This window comes from Urocitellus parryii, chromosome 14 (genome assembly GCF_045843805.1).
Source record: "Urocitellus parryii isolate mUroPar1 chromosome 14, mUroPar1.hap1, whole genome shotgun sequence".
In the NCBI taxonomy this organism is placed as follows: Eukaryota; Metazoa; Chordata; class Mammalia; order Rodentia; family Sciuridae; genus Urocitellus; species Urocitellus parryii.
Window position 1 is genome coordinate 58,487,428 of NC_135544.1, and position 21,205 is coordinate 58,508,632.

The following is a 21,205-nucleotide window of genomic DNA, read 5'->3' on the forward strand; positions in this document are numbered from 1 at the left end:
TCCAGGGGCCCAGCTGGTCTCTGTTCCCACAGAACCTGTGGACCCAGGCCTCTTGGGGCGGGTCTGGCCTGGTCTCTTCCTCCTTTTCTCTTCTCTCTCCTTGTCTTAGAGACAAAAGAGGGAAAGATGAGGAATCCCCCAGGTGTCCAGGGCTGTCCTACTTTCCAGTTTCATCTCAGCCGAAGAGCTGCAGGGCCGTGCTGTAAGACTCACGGGGCTCACGGACCCCTGCTTGGTTCCTGCCCTCTGGGGGTGGCTCCCCTGAAAACCACTGGGAACTTCTCCCCCCACCCAAAAAAAAGCCCAGCACCTCTAGAATGAGAGGCCAGGGGTTTAGATCCAGGTTCACAGTGGGACCCTTCTAAGATCAATGTGAAGAAAAGCCCTGAAAGATCGTGTCCCCGGTTGGGCAGAAAGAACTAGAAGACACCTCCCTTGTGGAAACAGCTCTTTACTGGGTCGGTAATATCATGTTGCGTGGCAGTATCATGTAGACGGAGAGTTACATGGCAGTGGGGGGGTGGTGGCGGGTGGTACAAACCAGTTGCACATCTGTATTAACAAGGAAGCTGCCATGTAGGCTTGGACAGGAAGAGGGCAGGTCTCTGAGGCAACGTTGGGGAGGAGACAGCTCCATGCTCCACCCAGGGGTGTCTGAATCTGCTTGACATGAGGAGGAGGGAGCTTTACAGTGAGTTTGACCAACTCCCAGTGTCGCCTTCTGCCAGTGTGTGCAGGAGGTTGATGGAGGATGTGGGGTGACGTCAAAGATGCCACCGGTAGCTGTCCAGGCTCTTCCCACACCCAGTCCCCTTGCTGCTTATTCAAAGGAGACTCAGCCCTTCGGAGTCCCAGTGCCTAGTGCTTCTAAGTCCGTGTGCAGCTGGGGGCAGGAGGCAGAAGTCGGATGTGAGAGGCGAGAGTCACCCTGTTATTGGGATGGGCCCTCCTGCAGCCTGGTCCCTGGCCACCACAGCTGTGCCCCATAGACAACAGGGCACACCAGTCATGGGTGGATCAGGGGGTGGCTTTGCCGAGAGAACCCTCAAGCCTGCCTCTGCCTTCCCTCTCTAGCTCTGAGGCCTTCCTAGGGAGTGGGTGGCATTGATGCAGAATGCTCCAGGGCCTGCTGGTCTCCCTCCCTACAGATGCACTGCTGTTTGGATTCCCTCTGGGCTGCTCCTGAGAAGCAGAGGCAAGATTGAAGTAGGGAGTTGTCTCGACAAAAAGTTGATCTTTTCAGGGGCCCTGTGTGCAGGGCCTTAAGATGCCAGGGAGGGCAGAGTCCCAGGGCCCTGTGCAAGGCAGGGCAGCATCCTGATGACTCTGTCCCTGTGACTATGGGGAGGGGCTTGCTATCATCAAACCCACCTTGTCTCTGGAGTTTTAATTATAATGCCCCACAAAAGATTTTCTGAGTCTTTTCAACCAGGGGGAGCCTCAGGGAACTGGGTTGCGTGAGTGAAGACACTGGAAAGACGGGAGCTGGTCACCATTCAGAGATAGATTCAAGACCTTCTTCCTGAGGTAGCCACATCCCTGGCAGGCCCAGTCACAGGAGAGGGGGTTGTCTGCCCTCTCCTCCTGCCTAGCCAGGGAAACCCCGTCGGCCACCCTGGCCAGCAGGGAAGTGTGTGTGTGTGTGTGTGTGTGTGTGTGTGTGTGCAGGCACTGCTTTCCTATGGTACAGTCACTTTGGGGAGCCCAAAGCTGCAGTATCAACTCTGGGAACACCCCTACATCAGAATCAAAGGACCACAATCTTCTGTGGCTTTTGAGCTGCCCTGAGCTCTCTTCCCCTTCTGCTGTGGCCATGTCTGGGCCAGGGACCCTTCTCAGTAGTGGCTCTGACTTCCTGGTGGGCCTGGGGGACCAGGTAGGCCGGGAGGACCCTGGATCCCTGGTTCACCCTTCGGCCCCGTAGCCCCCCGCTGGCCTGGGGACCCTGTCTTCCCTGCAATCCCTGGTTTTCCCTGAGGCCCGGAAGGCCCTGGAGACCCTGGAGGCCCCTCTGGTCCTGGGGGTCCCACATCACCTTTGGGGCCCGGCTGACCCCTTGGACCTCCACTGCCAAAGCTGCCCTTTGAGCCTTTGAGGCCAGGGAAGCCTCGTGGACCACCTGGCCCCCTTTCTCCTGTAGGTCCAGGCTCCCCAGGTTGTCCCTGAGGGCCCTGGGGTCCAGGGGGGCCCAAGCTGCCAGGGTCTCCTTTTGGTCCTCTGCCGCCAAGAGGTCCTTTCATGCCTACATCTCCTTTGAGTCCTCTGGGTCCTGGAGGGCCGGGGACACCTGGGATGGGAGAGAAGAGGGGACATGTCAGTCATGAGAAGCTGTCCTCACAGTTCCCTCAAACAGGGTGGAGCACAGTGACAGAGCGGGTCACAAGAAGCCCAGCCCGGGCTGTCACCGCTGGGCGTTCAGGCCATCGCTCCACTGTGTGGCGGGGGCATAAGAACAGCAGCTTCCGCGTATGACCTGTGAGGGTGGCCAGCGAGGCCTGGTGCACGGCCAGTCTCCTTATTGTGACTTCCAGGCCCTCCTGCGGCTCCGCACAGGGACCACAAGAGCCAGACTCCACTTGGGGACCACAGGAACCAGACTGTGCTGGGAAAAGGCCACGGTTGTCTGGGGTTGACTGTCCTGCTCTGGAGATTGGTCTGGCCTTCGACACCTCCTGTGGTTTTGCCTGCTGTCCCCACCCCCTGACCCAACCCCATGGCCTCTCATGCAACTGGGAAAAGGGTTGGCGTCTGGTCACAGGGAGGAGAAACCAAGAAAGTAAGGCATGAGGAGCAGGAGAGTCCCAGAGAGGGTGAGGACGCAGAGTGTGTGGGAAGGATGCAGAAGAGGAAACCAAAGAGGCCGGGGAGCGCGAGACGGGGAGGCGGCAGGCAGAAGGTGACATCCACCAGGATGGAGAGGCCCCCGTTGCCACAGAACTGGATTTTGGCAACTTGGAGAGCTCCCGGCTCGCAGCGTTCATCATCCCTTCCCCTAAGAGGCCACCCGCGGTCCACTTTCCACTCAGGAAGCCATGGGGGTATCACTTCACTCCCTGGGCTTCAGTTGACTCCTCTCTTGAATGAAAGGTTTGGACTAGATTCCATTTAGCTAGAGGATTTATATCCATGCTAACATAAATACATTTTACTGTCATGTATAACTAAAAAATACCCAATTTTTTCAACTTATAGGATTCTACAGGAACAGAGTGATCATGGAGCCTTGAAATCCACAGCCCCCATAAACCCAACCCACTGACCCTTGCACAGACCACAGGAGAAGCAGCTCTGCCCTGGGCCCTGGTCTAGTGATGGCTGAAGCTGTTCTGCACAGAGGCCATCCTCATGCAGCTAGACAATTCTCTTTGTGCTCCTGGGGCATTCTAACGTGCCTGGGCAGAGTGGCAGTCCCTTTCTGCGGTGTGTCCTCAGGTTGGCACAGCTCTGAGAGGTGCTAACCTTCAGCTGGAAGAACATGTGGTCATCTCACCCATGGCATGGGTGCCCCTTATGTGTGGCTCCACAAGGAAGGCCGTGAGTCCTTCTTCCCCAGGCCCCAGGCCAGGGCCAGTCATGTGGCAGGGGTCCACAGCTGCCTGGGGGACCACCCTCTTCGAGCATATTACTGAGTTTTCTGGACTGCATGAGAGGCTCTGTGCCTAGGGTAGGGGTGCGAGTCATGGCCCACACTGTCTTTCTGGGGCTCCAGAATCTAGCAGCGGCCACCAGAGAGGAACCTCGCTTTGGCAATCACTGCACTGTGGCTTCTCTCTCTATGTGTCAGCCCAAGATTCAGATGTAGTGGCCTCAAGAGCTCAGAAAAGAGGCTGGAGCTTCAGGGCAAGCTTCCTGGAGCAGCAGCCTCTCTCTGGGCTGTCCCTCTGCGTCCTCACCCTCTCTTCCGCCTCTCTGGTTTCCTCTTCTGCATCCTTCCCACACACCCTTCCGTGTGGAACAGCATCAGTGAATACTGTCCTCTATTAGGACCGACCCTGGAAATCAGAGCTCAGACAGAGCCAGCCCCACCAGAGCCAGCACAAACCTTCGTGCCTGTTCTCTGCCACCGCCTACCATGAGGATGTGGGCCTGCATGGCGGGCTCTTGTGGTACGCCAGCAGCAGAGGCTGAGATTCAGTTATTGGTTGGCTGAGGGTTGGGGGCAACTGGCGGTAGATGGCCCCATCTCACCTTGGAGAGGACAGGAGGCAGGACCTGCCCTCTGGTGCCCAGTGAGCCCCTGGCAGCTAGAGCAATGGGCACAGGCAGATGCCCTCAAGGGGCTGCCTCCCTCAGCTGGCAGACCTTGCTGGCAACTGGCAAAGCCACGGCTGCTGTCTTCATCTTAACTCTCCTCCTGGCACCTGGGCCAGCTGAGGTTTGGAAAAGCAGAGAGCCATTCAGAGGCAGTGAGGCCCGTGAGGCTATGCGAGGGTGGGGGCCGGTGAAGTCCCTCCCCATTCCAAAACAGAGTGCAGTTGAGAATTGCACTTAATGCAATCGAGACTCCCCATGAGTTGCACTTAATACACACAATTAAGTTACACGTAATATAATTAGCACAATTGTGTTGCACTTCATACACCTTAACATATGAGTCAGTGCCACTGAGGGTCACCCTTAGCAGTCTACATGTGTCGCTGTAGCTCTCTCTCCCCCCCTCCAGCCTTCCCTCTCTGACTGGGCACTCTCCCCTGCCTCTGCCCCTGCTCCTCCACAGTGGCTTCTTTGGGCTTGTCCTCTGCCTGCCCTGGGAACTGGGGTTCCGCTAGGACCTGCCCCAGCTCCCTGGTTCTCCATGCTCTCTGCCCTTGACCTCTGGGTGGAAGCGGCCACAACCCACCTCCAGCCTGAGCAGTCTCATCTTGACGAGGATGCCTCGCCTCTCCCCAGGACCAGCTGACATCCCTCATGCTCTCCCTAGGGCCCATTCCTGCTGATGCCACCATCTTTGGTGGGTGACCTCTCCTTCCTGGTCCAAGGGACATAGTGGCTGGGAATGAGGGCTTTTAAAGGTCTCCACACCAGCAGCAGAGGAGAAAAGGCAGAGACACACCCCTCTTCCCCCAACCAGCCCCTCTTAGGCTCCTCTTTCTAGGGCAGTTCCATATTGTCTTTGAGGAGAACCAAATGCCCATGCTCTCCTGCTGGATCTTTGGCAGAAGTCTCGGTCACAGTACTCACTTCATTGCCCCAGGTATGGATTGCCCAGCTATGGATGCCACTGCTGACCCCATCTCTGAGCACCCGAAGGGGGTGGGTCTTGAGAAACTGGATATCAAGGAGATCAAGTGGAGGGAGGTGGTCAGGGCTGGGCATCTGCATGGGCTCCTGACAGGTGCCCGTGGTTCAGACACGGGAAGGAAAGGGTTGTGAAACAAGCTAATATTTGTCAGCATTTGTCAACTCAGTGTGTGGTGTGGCTGGCATTAGGTGGTGGTTGTCACTTTAGAGGTGATAAACCACTGTGCACAAGGTGGGAACTTGCCCAAGACCCCTAACCAGATGTTGTGGAGCCAGGATGCCACCCGGGCCTGGGAGGCTCTGAGGCCCAGGATCCTTCCCCTATGACCCCGCTGTCTCCCCCCTGCCCCTCCTCACTGTGGCAGTGACCCCTGGGCCTCTCCCAGCCTCCCAGGACCAGGACGACCAGTCTGGGAGCTTCCTGGAGGAGGGAGAGGGCCCCAAAGCCTTGCTCTGAAGAGTGTTGAGTGGTCCCTGTGGAGTGGGAAGGGCACTCAGAAGGCAGGTCCCCTGCTGCCCCTCTGGACAGTCATGAGTTATGAGAATTGTAAAGCTTGGGATCTGGTCTGTCTGGGGACAAAGTCGACAACCTGAAGTTAGCACAGGGGGCAGGGAAGCGGCTGCAGGCTGACCAAGGCCATCTCCAGGACAGTGCCCCTGCCCCTTCCAGTGGTAGGAAATGGGGTGAGGGTGAGGCAGGGAGGGTTGGCTGCCACTCTCAGCAGAGGGGAGACTTTTCGGGCCAAGGAGGAAACTCCGGCAATGGTGGCTGAGGTGTGAGCGGGGACAGGGCACTAGAGCCCTCTGGAGTCCTGGGGAGGCCCATAATTACGCAGGAAGCCACAGGCTGTAATTAGGCTGTCAGGCCCATTAGGGTCCAGCCACAAGTGACTGCATGTCTGAGATGAGTAGGGTGGTCAGTCTGTGGTCTGCACTCTGGGTGGGAAGGGGCCGCGGGGAGCAGCCAGAGTATCCAGTTTCTCAAGATACTGACACTGCTCACCCATGGGTGGGTTGGAGCATGGGCAGGAGGACCCCCTAGTGCCTCTCACAGTCAGAGGTAACCGGTCAGCTTCCCAGGGTAGAAGGAACTAGAAAAGTGAGGACTGGCCAGTGGAAGGCGTCCTGGCCCGGACGTGGGGGGCCAGGCTGGAGTGCCAGCTCTGGAGGTAGCACACTGGTGGCTGGGCTCAGGCCCCTGTTTCGTGAGAATATTGGCCTGGGCCAGGGATTCTTGGTCCTGGCTCTGGTCACCTAAGGAGATCCGAAGAGCTGTTGTGGACTGGCACCCCTGCCTAGATGGACGGGTTTGTGACCCACTAAACCTCCCACCAACAGCAGCCAGGAGGGTGAGGGAAAAGCCGAAGCAGCTTTCTGAGGGCCCTGGAGACACCAAAGGCTGAGATACAGGAGAAGGGGCTCGCTGAAGCCACCCTGACATCCCCTGACATCCCCGTGGCGGCTTTCCCCCAAGGCTTCTGGGGCTGGTGACTGGTCTGGGCAGAGAGGCGGAGACGTCCAACAAAGGGTTCAGCTGTCAGGCTGAGGTGCTGAGCAGAGCTCCCAGTGGCTTCCCAGCCTCTCTTCCCTGACATCTGGCCACAGCTCCTGCCTCCAACAACAGAAAGAGGGGGCCACTCTGCTTTTCCTTCTCAACATGCAAACTCCTGGGCCCTCGGGGTGTGGCAGTGGGTGGAGGCGGAGGCTACGGAAACTGTTTGCAAATGTAATCCCTCCGCACCTCGCCCCTCCTGACCACTCTGGCTTCTATCCTGTGTTCATATTTTTATTGATTGATTTATCAAGCCAACTTTTCTTGAGTACCTTCCGGAGGCCATGCACTCAGCTGGGTGTTCCTGAGTAGAACAAAGAGCCTGTGCCATCAAACAATTTTGCTTCCTATCAACCCCTCGCACTAGGACACCCTTTCTTAGTTTATAGGACCTTGTTCAAGCTCATTGTTGCCAGTGATCCTTGCAAACACCCCAGGGAGAATAGGCATGGCAGGAATTAATATTCCTATTTGTGGTGGAAGAAAAGGTGTTGAAAATAGCCAAAGCTGTGCCTCAGGTGGCTCGGTTAAGGAGAGGTGATGGGTTTCCTCTTCAATTCCCAAAGGACAGTCCTAGCTTAGATACTGTGTAGCACAGACACAGAAGTGACCCTGCAGAGTAGAAGAGACAAAGGCTCTAGAGGACAGACTCCCTGGGAGCACCAGGGGTTTTCTGGTGAGTCCGAGGAGGCTTGGGATTAAAGCTGGAATCCGTCTCAGAGACCCACTGGTCCTACCCCTTCATTTACAGATGACAAAGAGCAGAGGTCCAGACAGGTGGCGTGACTCTGCCTAGAGACCCAGAGCAAATTAGAAGCCAGGCTCCTCCCCTTCAACAGCACTCGGCACCTCCCTTGTTGCCTGAGGCCACTGTCATGTTCTCCTTTCATTCTAGTCAGCAGTGCAGCTCTGGCAGGGGGCGCCCAGGGGGTGAATGAATAAGTGACCAGGTCCCTGTGGGATGGGATGTGCATTGTGACCATGAACTTTTTTTTTCATATGTGGGAAATTTTACATATGGTGAGGTTGATGACCAGGAGGTATGTTGGGTGATAGACGCCACTTGAATAATTGCTCAGAGGCTGAAGTGAGGGTCCCGTGGAGCTGAGATGTCCCACTTTGCTCTCAGGCTAAGAGGAGGCCCTCTGATGAGAACTCTGCCACGGTCAGGACAGAACCCACTGTAAATCTGCAAGGCCATTCCCCTGTCAGTCCTCAGTACTGTCTCCTTCTCCAATCTGCACCTGAGCAGGACCTGAGCGGAAATGTCTCTGGGTGTGTGCAGCCTTAAGCTCCCAGCATCTCCCTTTCTGGGTAAGCAACGGACGTGTGCGTCTAAGAACTACAGTGAGGGGTCATGGTGACCTTGGCTCATTCCTCAACCACCTCCTCCCGCTCTCACCTGCCTTCCTATGAAACAGAGACACCAACCTCTGTCTTTCTACTGCCCGGTAGTCCCCTCTTTTCTGCAGAGGGCGTGTTCTACAAGCCTGAAACCAGGGATGATACGGAAATCTATACACACTGTTTCTTCCCATACAACTATACCCACGGTGAAGTTTAGATTATAAACCAGGAAGAGAGCAACAACAATAACTAATAAAACAAGACAACTATAACCAAGGTACTATAATAAAAGCTATATCACTGTGGTCTCTCTCTCTTAAAATAAGAAATTTCTCTCTCTCTCTCTCTCTCTCTCTCTCTCTCTCTCTCTCTCGAACTGCTATTGACTGTGAACAACTGAAACCACAGTTGCTGGGAGAGCACTGTATTGGGTCATTGTGAGGCTGATATGTAACAAAGTGTGCAAAAGGTCTTTATCGTCCATAAGAACTGTCGACTGACGCCTTCACTGGAACATGGCTCCTTAGAGGCCACAGAGATACACCCTTTAGGCAAAGTACTGTGCGAAGGTTTCAGTTTCCATCAAAATACTCAGTATCTGGCTTAGTTGCAAAAATAAAAATAACAATGAGCAAAAACAGGATCTCTCTCTCTACATATATATATCTCACTAGTCTAAATCAAAGAAAAACTTAGCCCTAGTGGCAGAAGAAATGCGCAATGGTATAAAAGGAAGTCAACACAGATTTGGAACTAAATGGCCAAAGAGAACCAGCGGGTCAGAAAGGTTGGTGCTAAGCCTGAGTTTTGTGGAGAGGAGAGTTGTCTGGGATCCTGAGGTCCTCTGCCTCCCTCTTGGAGCTCCCTGGATGACGGGGCCAAGACATTTAGAACCACCAGGTCACAGCGCCTACTTCTCCTGTTCTCTAGAACCAAGATCTGCTGAAATTTCCCACAGAGACAAACCCTTCTGGGGATGGAATCAAGGAGTTATCTGGGTTCCTGGTGTAGGGGAACTCAATTTAGGAGTCTTTTCAATATGAATCTAAGGGCAGTCTGAGGGTTCAGTGCCTAGGAGAAGGAGTCAGTCTGCTGGGGTTTGGTGGAAAGAGGACCAGAGTCACTGAAGGAACCACATGAGACCATCTGTACTGGGAAGCACGTCTTGTTCCCTTGCCTGTTTTTGGAGTGTGTGACTTTGAGTGGAAGGCCACTCAAGGATCTTGGGCAGCCTTGGATTTGAGTCCTGGGTCCACTCCTTGCCTGGGGACACCCAAGGAGTTAGAAAGGACTCTAACAGGTTTGCTGGTGAGCTGGACCTGTCTGAAGCATGGACCAAAAGGTGACCCCTAGGAAATGGGTTAGAAGTGCCAGACCTGCCCTGGATACTGTGGAGGAAAGAGACAAAGGCTAGGAGACTGGACTGTCCAAGTGGCTTTGTTATTTTAGACTTACACACACTGGGCGGGACTTCGGGACCCTAGCTCTGAGCTGATGCCGATTCCAGGCAACCCAAAACATCACTGTGGCCCCCGAGTCAGAGTAGAGGCTGTTGGAGGTTGGGTGGTCTTCAATCTAGATTGGTGGAATGAAGGGGGGGTCTCCTGTTGTCTCGTGTCTAACTCACCGTGGGGTCCGTGGACCCTAGACCCGTCCTGTGATTTCCCACCACGTCCAGTTTCAGGGTGTGCAGTTGGCATAGATACACCCAGAGTTGGCAGAACCCCCAGGCTGGCTCCCTGGCCAGGGAGCGAGGGCTCTTGTGGTGGGAAAAACCAAGTGAAGGCCTTTACCGCTGTCTCCACCAAGGAAAGGATGCACCAAAGGCAACGCTGCACTGCGGAGGCCACAGGAAGGACTGGGAGGGCGAAGGGGCGCTGATGCCCACTGTGGCCCCACTCACTCTCATTTCCCTGTGCAGAGGACAGCTGGATCTTGGAGAAGAAGAGTGGATTTTTATAGGCTTAACCAGGTGGGGACTTCCACTGCAGATGTTGTTTCATTGACTTCATATCGTAGCATTTAAATGTTGTTAACTTCACATCATAGTATTTGAGTTATGGGATGTGAAGAGAAAAGTAAAAATCACTCTTCTTCTGGGGAAAGGACTAGGGTGTTTTTGGGTTGTACACAGGATAGTTGTTTCACGGTACATAGAAGTACGACCTTGCTATTGTCTTTTTTTGGCTATTAAGTGTGCTGATCTCAGGAAATGTGTATGGCTGCCAAATTGACAAGCAATGACCTTTTTTAAAATTTTTTTTGGTGCTGGTGATTGAACCCAGGTGTATTTTACCACTGACCTATATCCCTGGTCCTTTTTATTTATTTATTTTTTAAATTTTGAGACAGGGTCTTGTTAAATTGCCCAGGCTGCCTTGAACTTGGGATCCTCCTGCCTCAGCCTCCCAAGTAGCTAGGATTACAAGCATGTACCATGGCATTTGGCTCAAGGGATGGACTTGTCATGGTTAATTTTAAGTGTCAAACTTACTGAAACGTGGGAAGCCTGGATATTTGGTCAAACATCAATTCGGGTATTTCTGTGTGAGTGATTTTGGATAAGATTGACATGTAAATTGAAAGACTGAGCGAGACAGATCGCTTTCCCTAATATGGGTGAGCCTCACCCAAGCAGTTGAAGGCCTGAGTAGAACTAAAAACTGACTCTCCCTTCAGTAAGAGAATTTTCTGCCTTACAGCTTTCCAACTGGGACATCAGCTCTGCAGATTATGCACTTGTCAGCCTCCAAAATCACATAAACCAATTGCTTATAATATCTGTCTATCTATCCATCCATCCATCTATCATATTTATAATCTACATGCTATTGGTTCTGGTAGCTGGATGGGCAGATGAGGGCATTAATGAGAGAGTGGGAAAGGAAAAAGACGGAAGCAGACCGTTTCTGAAAGCCAAGGCCTGCCTATTTCTCTAATGGGCCCAATTAAACAAATACAAATATAAAAACCCAAGTTTGTATGATAAGCAAAGTTAGAAGCCACCAAAACTTTACAAAAGAGTTTTGCAAGGATAGTTCCTAAGCTGCCCGCTGCCTTAGGCACGTGCTACAGGATTGTGCCAGCCTGCCAGGATTTTAGCCTAAAACCAGGTGCAAGATCAGAAAGGCCCTTGAGAGCTTGGCAGCAGCCCTGCCTGACCTGCCTCTTACCTCGCAGGATGGTGACATTGCGAAGGATTGCCCCGTGCTGCGTGTCCACAGCCTTCATCTCCTCCACGATCATGGAGAGGTTGCGGACGTTGAAGTCCAGCCGGGCGCTGAGCAGGCTGAAGCGCTCCCGGAGCAGGTCCGTGGTGCCCAGCATGAGGGAGACAGACTTGTTCAGGTAGTAGAGCTCCTCGGCGTGCGTGTGGAAGCCCAGTGTGCAGGAGAGCCGCACGTCGTCGAGGTACTTGAGCATGCTGTGCACGTGGTTGTCGGTGGCATTGATGTTGGTGAAGATGGTGCCGATTTCAATCTCGTGGGATGTCATGCGACCCTCCAGTGACTCGAACCTCTCCACCGTGCGGTTCTGGGCATAGCGAGTGTGGTACTGGAGGTCATGCATGTTCTCCTCATGGTCGTCCAGGAAGGATGAGATGTTGTCCAGCTGCAGCCGCAAGCCCATGACCTGCAGCACCAGGTCATGCATGCTCTCGGAATTCTGGCTGATGCGCTGCGAGGAGGCCCCCAGGGTGGCCTGAATGTTCTTGACCACTTCTCCAGTCTTGGCAGAGGTGGTGCGCAGGCCGCCGAAGAGCCGGGTGTAGTTCTGCCAGTCGGTGACAATCTTCTGGAGGGTGAGGGTCTCCTCGTCCGTCTTGCGCTGGATCCCGTGGATCCACTCAGAGTTCTGCCCCACGGTGAAGTTCATCTGGTGCACAGCAGCCTTGACATCATAGCACTCCTGGGTGAGGTCCTTCAGAGAGAGGTCCAGGCCAGTGGTGGTGGCCTGCCAGCCCCTCACCTGTGACAGGAAGAGCCCCAGAGACTGGTTGACTTGGTGGACAGAGAAGGAGCAACCGCCCATCTCCTGGGAGATTTGGTTGCTGGTGGTGGAGAGCAGTTCATGGGCCTGCGAGGTCTGGTCCAGTTGGACTTCCTGGGCCAGAAGCATCTTCTGAAGGCCCTCCAGCTCTTCCTGAAGTCTCCTGATCTCTTGCCCCAGCTGCCCAGCCTCGTGGCAGAAAGAGCAGTTGTTCAGAGCTTTCGGGTCTTCAGGAGAAAGGGACAACATTTTGAGTTGCTGAAGAACCATGGGACAATGGTGCTGCTTTAAACATTTCAGAGAATAATGACTCGGCAAGGGGCTTCCTTTCCTAAGTTTGCTTTGAAATCCTTCTAGAAAGCCTTGCCATCTCAATGGAATTTCATTTTTTACCAAATACCCTTAATCATAGGATCTGAAATGAAAGATTCAGGATGTTTTCTCCACTCCACCACCACATTCTCAAGAATAGATCGTAGTGGCTTTCTCTGAGGTGGCCAGGAACCTCCTTTTTGTACTTTATTTTAAAATTTCTTCAGTTTTTTTTTTTTTTATCCATTATTCGACCCTCTCACAATATGTTTGTGGGAAGATAGAGCGGGGATTTTCGCCTCGTGACTCATGAGGAATGGGGCACAGAAAGGTGGCTTGCCAGATAGCACTCAGCCAGTTAGTGGCAGACCAGGACTTTCCATCTGCATCAGAGCATGCCACTTGTATTTTTATTTATTTATGTTGGCAGTACTAGGGTTGGACCCAGGGGTGTTCTACGACTGAGCTACAATGCCAGCCCTTTTTATTTTTTATTTTGAGACAGGGTCTTGCTAAGTTGCCAAAGCTAGCCTTGAACTTGTGATCCCCTTGCCTCAGCCTCCCAAGTCGCTGGGATTACACCTGTGCACCACCACACCTGGCTGCATACCACCTTTAAAACATTCCATCATGGCTCCTTTGCTTTCCTTCTCTCAGGACGTTCCTGGCTAAAGCTGGGGATAAAGAGCATCAGGAATTGTGCTATGGCTTAAGGCAGAGATGAGGAGGGGCTGACAGGTAAGGGGGCTTTGAAAGGCCTTAAAAATCATTTTAGGGAGCTGGGGATGTCTTTCAGTGGCATAGTACTTGCTGGTATATGTGAGACCCTGGGTTCAATTCCCAGCACCACACACACACACAAATCATGGCCCCGAGTGAGGATATTTTGGGAGTGGACTACACTTGGCTTCCTTCTGTACCTTAGACTCTGGCTAGATCTGCCCATGCAGAACACCCCTCTGTAGTCCTAGGCGAAGCCAGGAAGCAGCCTTCTTCAGAGGGGAGAGGAGCCGTGGCTGTCCTGGTCTTGTGCCCAGAAGTTTGGCAAAGCCTGCCTGGAACCAAGCCCATGGCACAGAGGGAGGGACCTGTCACCCCATGAGCCTGGTCCAACATGATCAGCACAGCTGTGCACTACATGCTCACCCAGTCCTCGAAGGTTTTCCTGCATTGACACAAGCTTCTTGTCATAAATGGACTGGACCAGGGAGATGTCTTCTGAGAGAGAATCCACTTTCCTAAAAACTATAGGGAAACATGAGAAATGGGGGCAGAGTCTTGGATCAGAGAAACAGTGCTCATTGGTTGAGAAGGTATTTTTATCAGCCCTCTGCAAGCAACACCATCCACCCTTCTCCTAGGAGGCTTCCCAGTAAGGGAAGGTGCTTAAGATTAAAAAAGTTTGAAACACATTCCTTTAAAAAAATATTTCATGCCCCCACCCCAGGTTTTAGAAATAGGACTTGTTCATATAATAGAATAGGGAAATTTCAGAAAAAATGAAAGTTATTCTTAATACTGCACTCAGAAATTGCTGCAGCAATATCTCTGTGTATTTCTTGTAGCTGTGTTTACATCAACATGCATCATACATCTACATAGATAAATAGTGTTTTAGAAAACAAGCAAAATTGGGATGTTCTGAATATTCCATCTATTTTCTCTTACTCGCCCCTTATTGGTAACATGTCATGGGCATTTTTCCATCAAGGCGTAAGTCACTTCAGAATCATTCCTTTTAGAGTCTGCATGGTCTTCTATGTAAACGGAATAACAGTGACAAATATCTCCTCATGCTGGGTACACTTAAGGTACCTTGTCTTCTGAGCTTATAAATTCAACTGGATCTGTGAATATGAGTAAAGCTTGATCCTAGAAGCATCCTCATATACGATGGCTGTGTGCATATGATTTCTCTTAGCATAAAGTGATAGAAATAGAATCACAGGGTCAAAGGACATTAACATTTTTAAGTCCTTGGTAGAAGTTGCCAAATTGTCCTCCATAAAAACTTCTACCACTCTACACCCCAGGGCAACCTGGAACCCTCCTGAAGGCATGAAGCTGGCCGGGTCAGGCTACCTCAGCAGCATTAGGATGCCAGTCATTCTCTAGCAGCAGCTTGGAGGGGCCTGGCAGTGACGTGGGGTGCAGGTTGGACTGGAGATAGACAGGATGCTTCCCACAGATGTTCCGAAATCAAGTGTGGGGGAATGACATTAGCCCTGCCTAAAGAGCCAGATAAAACAGCTGCTAGACCCAGATTGGTATAAAATTTGTTGGGTGATTTTGGACAACCTCTCCAGAGCTCAATTTAATCATCTAGAAAATAAAACATGTAGAGCTAGTTGACTTCTAAGACTCTCATCAGCTCCCAAATTCTGTGATTTCTAATTATTTGGTATCCCTGGACTCGACTTAGCATTGCATATCTCAGAGAGGTCAAGACATTTACTCAGTGACAGTGGCATGTGAGAGAGCCTAGGAATAATCATTTCTGTTACATAGGCTTGTATTTTTCAGTTTTCAGCAGTTATTATTCCATTTGAGCCTCCCCTCAATCGAGAACCCCTGTATAGCTGGAGGAGCGATGGTGTAGACACTGAATGACTTCGATTCCTATTCTGGTGCTTCATGAAGTCTACTGCCAAGCCAGCAGCCAAGGGCTCACTCCATGTAATTTATCCCCCTCTTTGCACAATTCACACTTTGTCATTTATATATCGACGTGTTCACTGTTTTCCTTACTTTTTTGATTTATTGTCTTCAAGTCAAGAATCTTGGTTACCCAATGTCCCCAATCAGGGATAGGACCCGGTGCCCCTCCCAGGGAGGTCCTCACTCTCAGCGTTGGCACCCAGAGTGAGGACACCCTTGCTGCCTCCCTTCCCCCTCCCCACTCGTAGCCTTGTCCCTGTTGTCTAGAAGATTGAAACAAACCTACCGGAGCCTGTTTTTTTCAAAGTCTGAAGTGAAGAGGGGAAAGGCGTTGTAGTGAGACACCACCGAATTTCTCTCAATCAATTTACCTTAAATTGTGATGAGCATCCAGAAGGCGTGGTTACCTGAACCTGGCCACACACTGTCCCCTGGGCCAGCCACCGCAGTCACGGACTATAGTACACATGAGAAGCACCAAACTTCAGCTCCCTAGGCCTCACCTGCAGGGCTCTGGTTTAGTAGGCCTGTTGTAAGACCCAGGCATTTGGATTCTAGTGAATGCTGGGGGTGATCTTGATGCAGGAGGCGGGCGTCCAACCCCCTTTGAGAAACACTCACACAGACCAGGAAAGGGACTTAAGAGTCCCTGATCCAGTGATCTCAACCCTATATATACAACAGAGCCATCTGGAGAGTTGAATGGTACTGGGTTGGTCACGTTTCCCAGGACAGGGCCCAGGCATCAGTAATTTTTAAAGCTCCCAGGTCATTCTAACAAGGAGCTGACATGGAGACCGCTGATCGCATCCTCCCACCTCATTTACCATGGGGAAGGAGGGGCCCTGAGCAGGGGAGGGCCTTGCTCCAGGCCATTCAGACCAGAAATTAGGGGCCAGTCTCCAGGTGGAGCAGACATTAAGATTTCCTAGTCAGAAAGATGCTGATTCTGGGGCCTGGGCTACAGGTGTTAGGGGCTTGCCCTCATGGGAGAGAGTTTGGTGCTGGATTCCTGTAGCCTGGGATGGGGAACCTGGACTCACCCAGAGAGGCCAGCACAGCCACGGCCACCAGGAGCAGAGCCAGGAAGAGGTACAGAATCCGCACCGACGTGTGCAAAGACAGGTTCTTCTGGCAGCGGCTGCAGCGGGGTCCTGGCCGACCTGGGGGGGACAGAAGGAGGACAGTGGCTTAGGCCAGGGGCCGAGGCTGGAAGGGGAGGGTCAGTTCCACATTCCTGCTCTGGCCTGTCTCATCCCCTGTCAAACGAGGCCCACAGGGGAGTCCCCACTCTCATTCTCTACGGGCTTCACCACATTTCTCCAGGTCCTAGAACTTTCTGGAATAGAGGAGACAGGGTCAGGGTCTTCCAAGGACACCCTCCATCACCGTGGACATTCTCTCTCTCTCTATGGTGTCTTCATTCAGCTCTGGGATGGGGAAACGCCTCTACCCTCTTCAGTGGCTCTGGCGGTCTTGTGGTACTCCTGGGTGACCAGCTTGTCCCCTTCTGCCCTGGACCTTCTAGGTTTTAGCACCCAAACTCTCCTGTCATGGTATCTCCTTGCAGAGTCTGTTTCCATTTTAGAACTAAAAGCCCCTCCCCCTGGGAAACCCCTGAGCCCCCGGCAAATAAGAACATTGGTCATTAGTCCCCAAACTGGGCAGGTACCAGCAGTTCCTCTGGAAGCCAAACAGATACGGACAGTCTACCAGTTAGGTGGCTGGTGTGGAGGGAGGAGGGAGCCAGACCTTCCTGGAAACTCCGGCAGGTGCCCAGTGCCCAACTGGAGGTGGGGATGGCCCTGACTGGACTCCCAAGGTGAACTCCACTTCGTCTGCGCAGGATGAGTACCAGAAATGACTGACAATCCTGGTGCCACCTGTGCACAATCCAGACTAAAAGAAACCTGCGTTTGTGAGAAGCAGTGTCAGGCATTGCTGGCCGATCACAGAACACAGCCAAGGTGGAGAACGAGAGCTCTAATCCACACCGAAAGCCACCAAGGGCCCTACTCCAAACATCAACGCAAATAGCATGGGAGACCATGGAGGGGACAATTGGGGCACAGAGTCCCCTGATCTGGATAGAGTGTGAGGTCCGTGACAGGGCTCAGGAGCATAGGAGACAGATGGCACTTGTGCCAAATGCTGGCTTCGTCCATATTGCTCAGTCCAGGGCCACGCGGCTCTGCCCTCCACTCTCCAGTAAGTGGTAAGGCAACGAGAGCCAGGATTTTGAAGCCATCTAGTGAGACAAGCCACTCACCATCCTGGAGATGCGCAGGGACTCTCAGTCCAGAGAGGAGGAGGGACAGCCCTCAGAGCTCTTACCCTCTTGGGTGCACGGGAAGGACGGCATGTCCTCGTCTTCACCAGCCAGTTCCTCTTCGGTAACACACAACGCATCCCCGTCGCCACCAGCCGACCTCACTGCGGTGGAACCAGTGCCATCAGACCCAGGCTGCACCCTAAGCCACACTCATCCCTCTCCAACAGCCCATTCAGCACCTGTCCCTGCAGCCCTTGCCCACTGTACGCCTGGGTCCAAGCCAGCCCACCTGAACTCCAGGTGTCCTGAGTTAAACCAAGAAAAGGGGCACAGAGTTAAGACTTAGGCAGCTGGGGAGCTGGTGTCCCACCCCGCTGGATGAGGGTTCTCCCTATCTCCCGGGGGCTGGGAAAGACCCCTGGGCCAGCGCCATGACTTATTCTATCTGCATCTTGCTCAGACCCCTGGGAGTGGAGGAAGAAGAAATAAGAGCTGGTTGATTGACAGGGCTCAGTGTCCTCTCGTGCCCTGACACGTGGTGAGGGAAACAGAATTCCTCTTCTCCAGGGACAAGGCTGAACGTGGTCTCCACCACGAAGGCATTCATCCCAGGCAAGCCAAGGAGAGGAGGAGGCAGGAGGTGGGAGGACACAGGACGGGCACCACCCCCTGCCTCACATGCCTCATCCAGGACCGGGGGTGCCAAGGGATCAGGGGAAGAAGACCCCCTGTCTGGAGGCCAATTCAGTGCTTCCTCCCTTGGAGTGTGCAGTCCTTAAATAAGACCTAAATGATGTGTCCCCTCATTCAGGAGGCTGCGCTTGTTTCCCAGACCCCCCAGACCCCCTAAGTAAGATCTGTTTTTTTTTTTGTTTTTTTTTAATGAGCAACAGGAATGAAGATGCCTAAAATAAGGCAGAATAAGCCAAATCCCTGAGGGAATGTTGCAAAATGAGCAAGGGCTTCCTCCAAGCTGACTGGGGATTTTGTTCTGGAAAGCAGGGAGGAAAGCTGGGGATGAAATCTAGATTGTTCCAGAAAAGTCCAGAAAGGGGATTTTAAAACTGCCTCCAAATCCAGAGGCAAACATGACAGTAAAACCAAGCCACCTTTGCAAGGCAAACAAAACAAAACAAAAACAAAAACCAAACACCATGGGCAGGATCAAAAGTCAAGTTCCCAACATGTATCACAGACAAGAGCGGCTATGCCAGATTCACAAAGAGCAAAAACAATTAAGGAAATAAAGGACCAAACATCCTATAGAAAAATGGGTCACAGACCGGCACGATTTATGAAAAATGTATAAGATGAGCCTTGAACAAATGAAAAGATGTTCCACTTTACTAACAAGATGAATGTGATTTAAAACCACACTGTGATGACGTATCTCACCCATCAGACTGGCAAAAATGCAGAGGCCTGACAATACACTCTGCTGGCCAGGCGGTGGGAAGTTGGGGTGGGGACACAAAATGGTCCACAATTTACGGAGGGGATCTGACATATGCTTTTACTCTCCAGCTCAGCAATCACACGTCTATGAATTTATCCAGAATATATACCTCTGACATTGTGGACTGCACGTGACTGTTATTCATTGCACTGTTATTTGTAATTCCTAACACAGGAACTGTCTACGTCCAACAGAAGGAGACTGGTTAATGAGCTGTGGTGTGTATTCACAGAAGCGAGCTCTGTGTAGCGATAGAAACAAATAGGGAAATGGCTACTAACTGGTGTGAAATAATTTCCAGGAGATACTAAGTGAAAAAGGGAAGGTATGAAGGAATATATATATATATTAAAACTGGAAAACGGAAACAAATGAGCCTCATTGTATTTGCAGGAGGACAATGAAAGAAGGAAAGAACCATCCTTAAGTAACTTGTGACATAGTCCACATGGGTCACCTTGGGATGGGGTTGGTATGAGTGGGAAAATACAAATGAACCTTGACCTTCTTATGCAGGTTTGCTTCTTGTTGTAGCATGGCTGGAGCAATTCTGAACTTATTTTAAATTAGAATGGGGTTGAGTGAGTGAGCCAATGTGCTGGTGTAGCTTGGACCCAGGGCTCTTGCTTGGGTAAAGGGACACTTGAATATGGAGTAGGAGAGGCAAGAAAGAGCCCCTCAAGAACAGACTGAATGGAAGCTATCAATATGAACTTCAAATTTCTAAAATCTTCATAATTACGTGCTCATATGTATCTACATTTGCAGGCATGTGTATAGGTACAGCTTTGCCTGTGGAAAGGTCTAGGAAGCAGGTGCTACGACAGCAATGGGCATCCTTTGTGAGCCAGGTCTTGATCTCCAGGACCACTTCCCACCAAAAAGAGCCAGGGCTCCTTGGAGAAATGGCTGGTCCAGGGTAGGGGTCCGGGTAAGATGAACACGGACCATTCTGTTATTCTAAAAAGTGCTTACAAATGTAAGGAAAAGAAAAGATGGAAGGTCACAAGAAATACAAAAATCAGCTTAAAGATGTTCCCACTGACCCAAACTGGGACAATTTGTGTACTAAAATAATTAGGTATAATGATAAGATTACATGTCATTAAAAAAAGTAGGGATTTGTGAACTCACAACGATGGATATATAAGCAGCAAGGGAGAAGGGAAGGCTCCTTCCTACAGTGGTGCCGGAGTTGGGAAATTAGCATTTGCAATCATGGTAGACACTGGATCAGGCAAGAACCAGCGGTGAGTGCTCCCGAGGGACCATTTTCCCGAGGAGCAGGTTATGTGTGAGGCCTTGAAGTGTCTCCACACTGGGACCTTATTTGTTGCAAGGAAGTGGAGAACTCAGTACTTAAATACTGGAGAAATCAGGAAGCACGTTGACTAGGTGATCGTCAGTAATATCACCTAGGAGGGACAGGTAGGCATTGGGAGAGCCTCCATCACCTATGTATTTTACCCACCAAGATGCAAAAGGAAACAGGAGAAAAACACAAAATGAGGATCATCCTATTAAAAACAAAAGTCAGCCAATCTGAACAATCAGTCCTTGAAGACAGTTAAAGGTGAAAGAGTCATGATAGCAAAATGCAATACTTGGTCACAGAACGGACTGGATCCTGTGTGTGGGACATAGAGAGGATATCAGCAAACTGACTAAACTGGAATATGAATAGCAGATCAGATGGAGTATAAATTCATGAAATTCTTAACTCTTCTCTGATTATATTCCTATTCTTAGAGATAAATGACTGTAATATATGTAGGTTATATTCAAATGCTTTAGAAAAAATTAAGTATGTATATGTGTGTGCATTAAGAAGACTGCAATGTGTATCACTGTGAAAAATCCTGATACATGAAATGTCATGAACACATGATCTTCTTAAGACAATTTCCTAAAAGTAAATTTACTGGATTAGATCATAAGGACTTCTTGATGTTCTGTTTAATTAACAAGTTACTATGGGGGTATATAAATTTTATTTTTACCCACACAGCATATGAATATGTACAGATCTGCTAGACCCTCCCAATAAACTTTATCATAAAAAGTATGAGTTTCATTCAAAGGATCTCCCTATTTTATCTTGTGCATTTCAAAATTCTTAGCAAAGGGCTGGGGGTATGTAGCTTAGTGGTAGAAGTGTGTGCTTAACACGTGTGAGGCCCTGGGTTCCGTCCCCAGCATGTGTGCATGTTTGTGCACACACACACATGCACACACACCTACCACACAATTATTAGCGAGACTTTGGACTCTGCCTGGAGACTCTGGAGACGCCAGTTTCCCGATGGCCATCTGGAAGATGGATGTTTCCCCCTAGCCTCTTGTTTCTCTCCTCCCCGAGTTTTTCAGAGAACAGACG

The 21,205-nt window shown here is 51.3% G+C and overlaps 1 protein-coding gene across 1 annotated transcript in view; it reads right to left on the reverse strand.

Annotated features, from left to right (window-relative positions):
- Nucleotides 1–452: 452 nt before the first annotated feature.
- The window catches only part of Scara3 (scavenger receptor class A member 3), a 33,788-nt gene continuing 13,035 nt past the window's right edge, over nt 453–21,205 (reverse strand). Inside the window, exons 2-6 of the mRNA XM_026398912.2 lie at nt 17,435–17,533; nt 16,144–16,263; nt 13,589–13,687; nt 11,314–12,357; nt 453–2,287 (exon numbers count right to left, since the gene is read on the reverse strand). Coding sequence (XP_026254697.1) covers nt 1,836–2,287; nt 11,314–12,357; nt 13,589–13,687; nt 16,144–16,263; nt 17,435–17,533 — 1,814 coding nt within the window. The 3' untranslated portion in view covers nt 453–1,835. The remainder of the gene's footprint in view (nt 2,288–11,313; nt 12,358–13,588; nt 13,688–16,143; nt 16,264–17,434; nt 17,534–21,205) is intronic.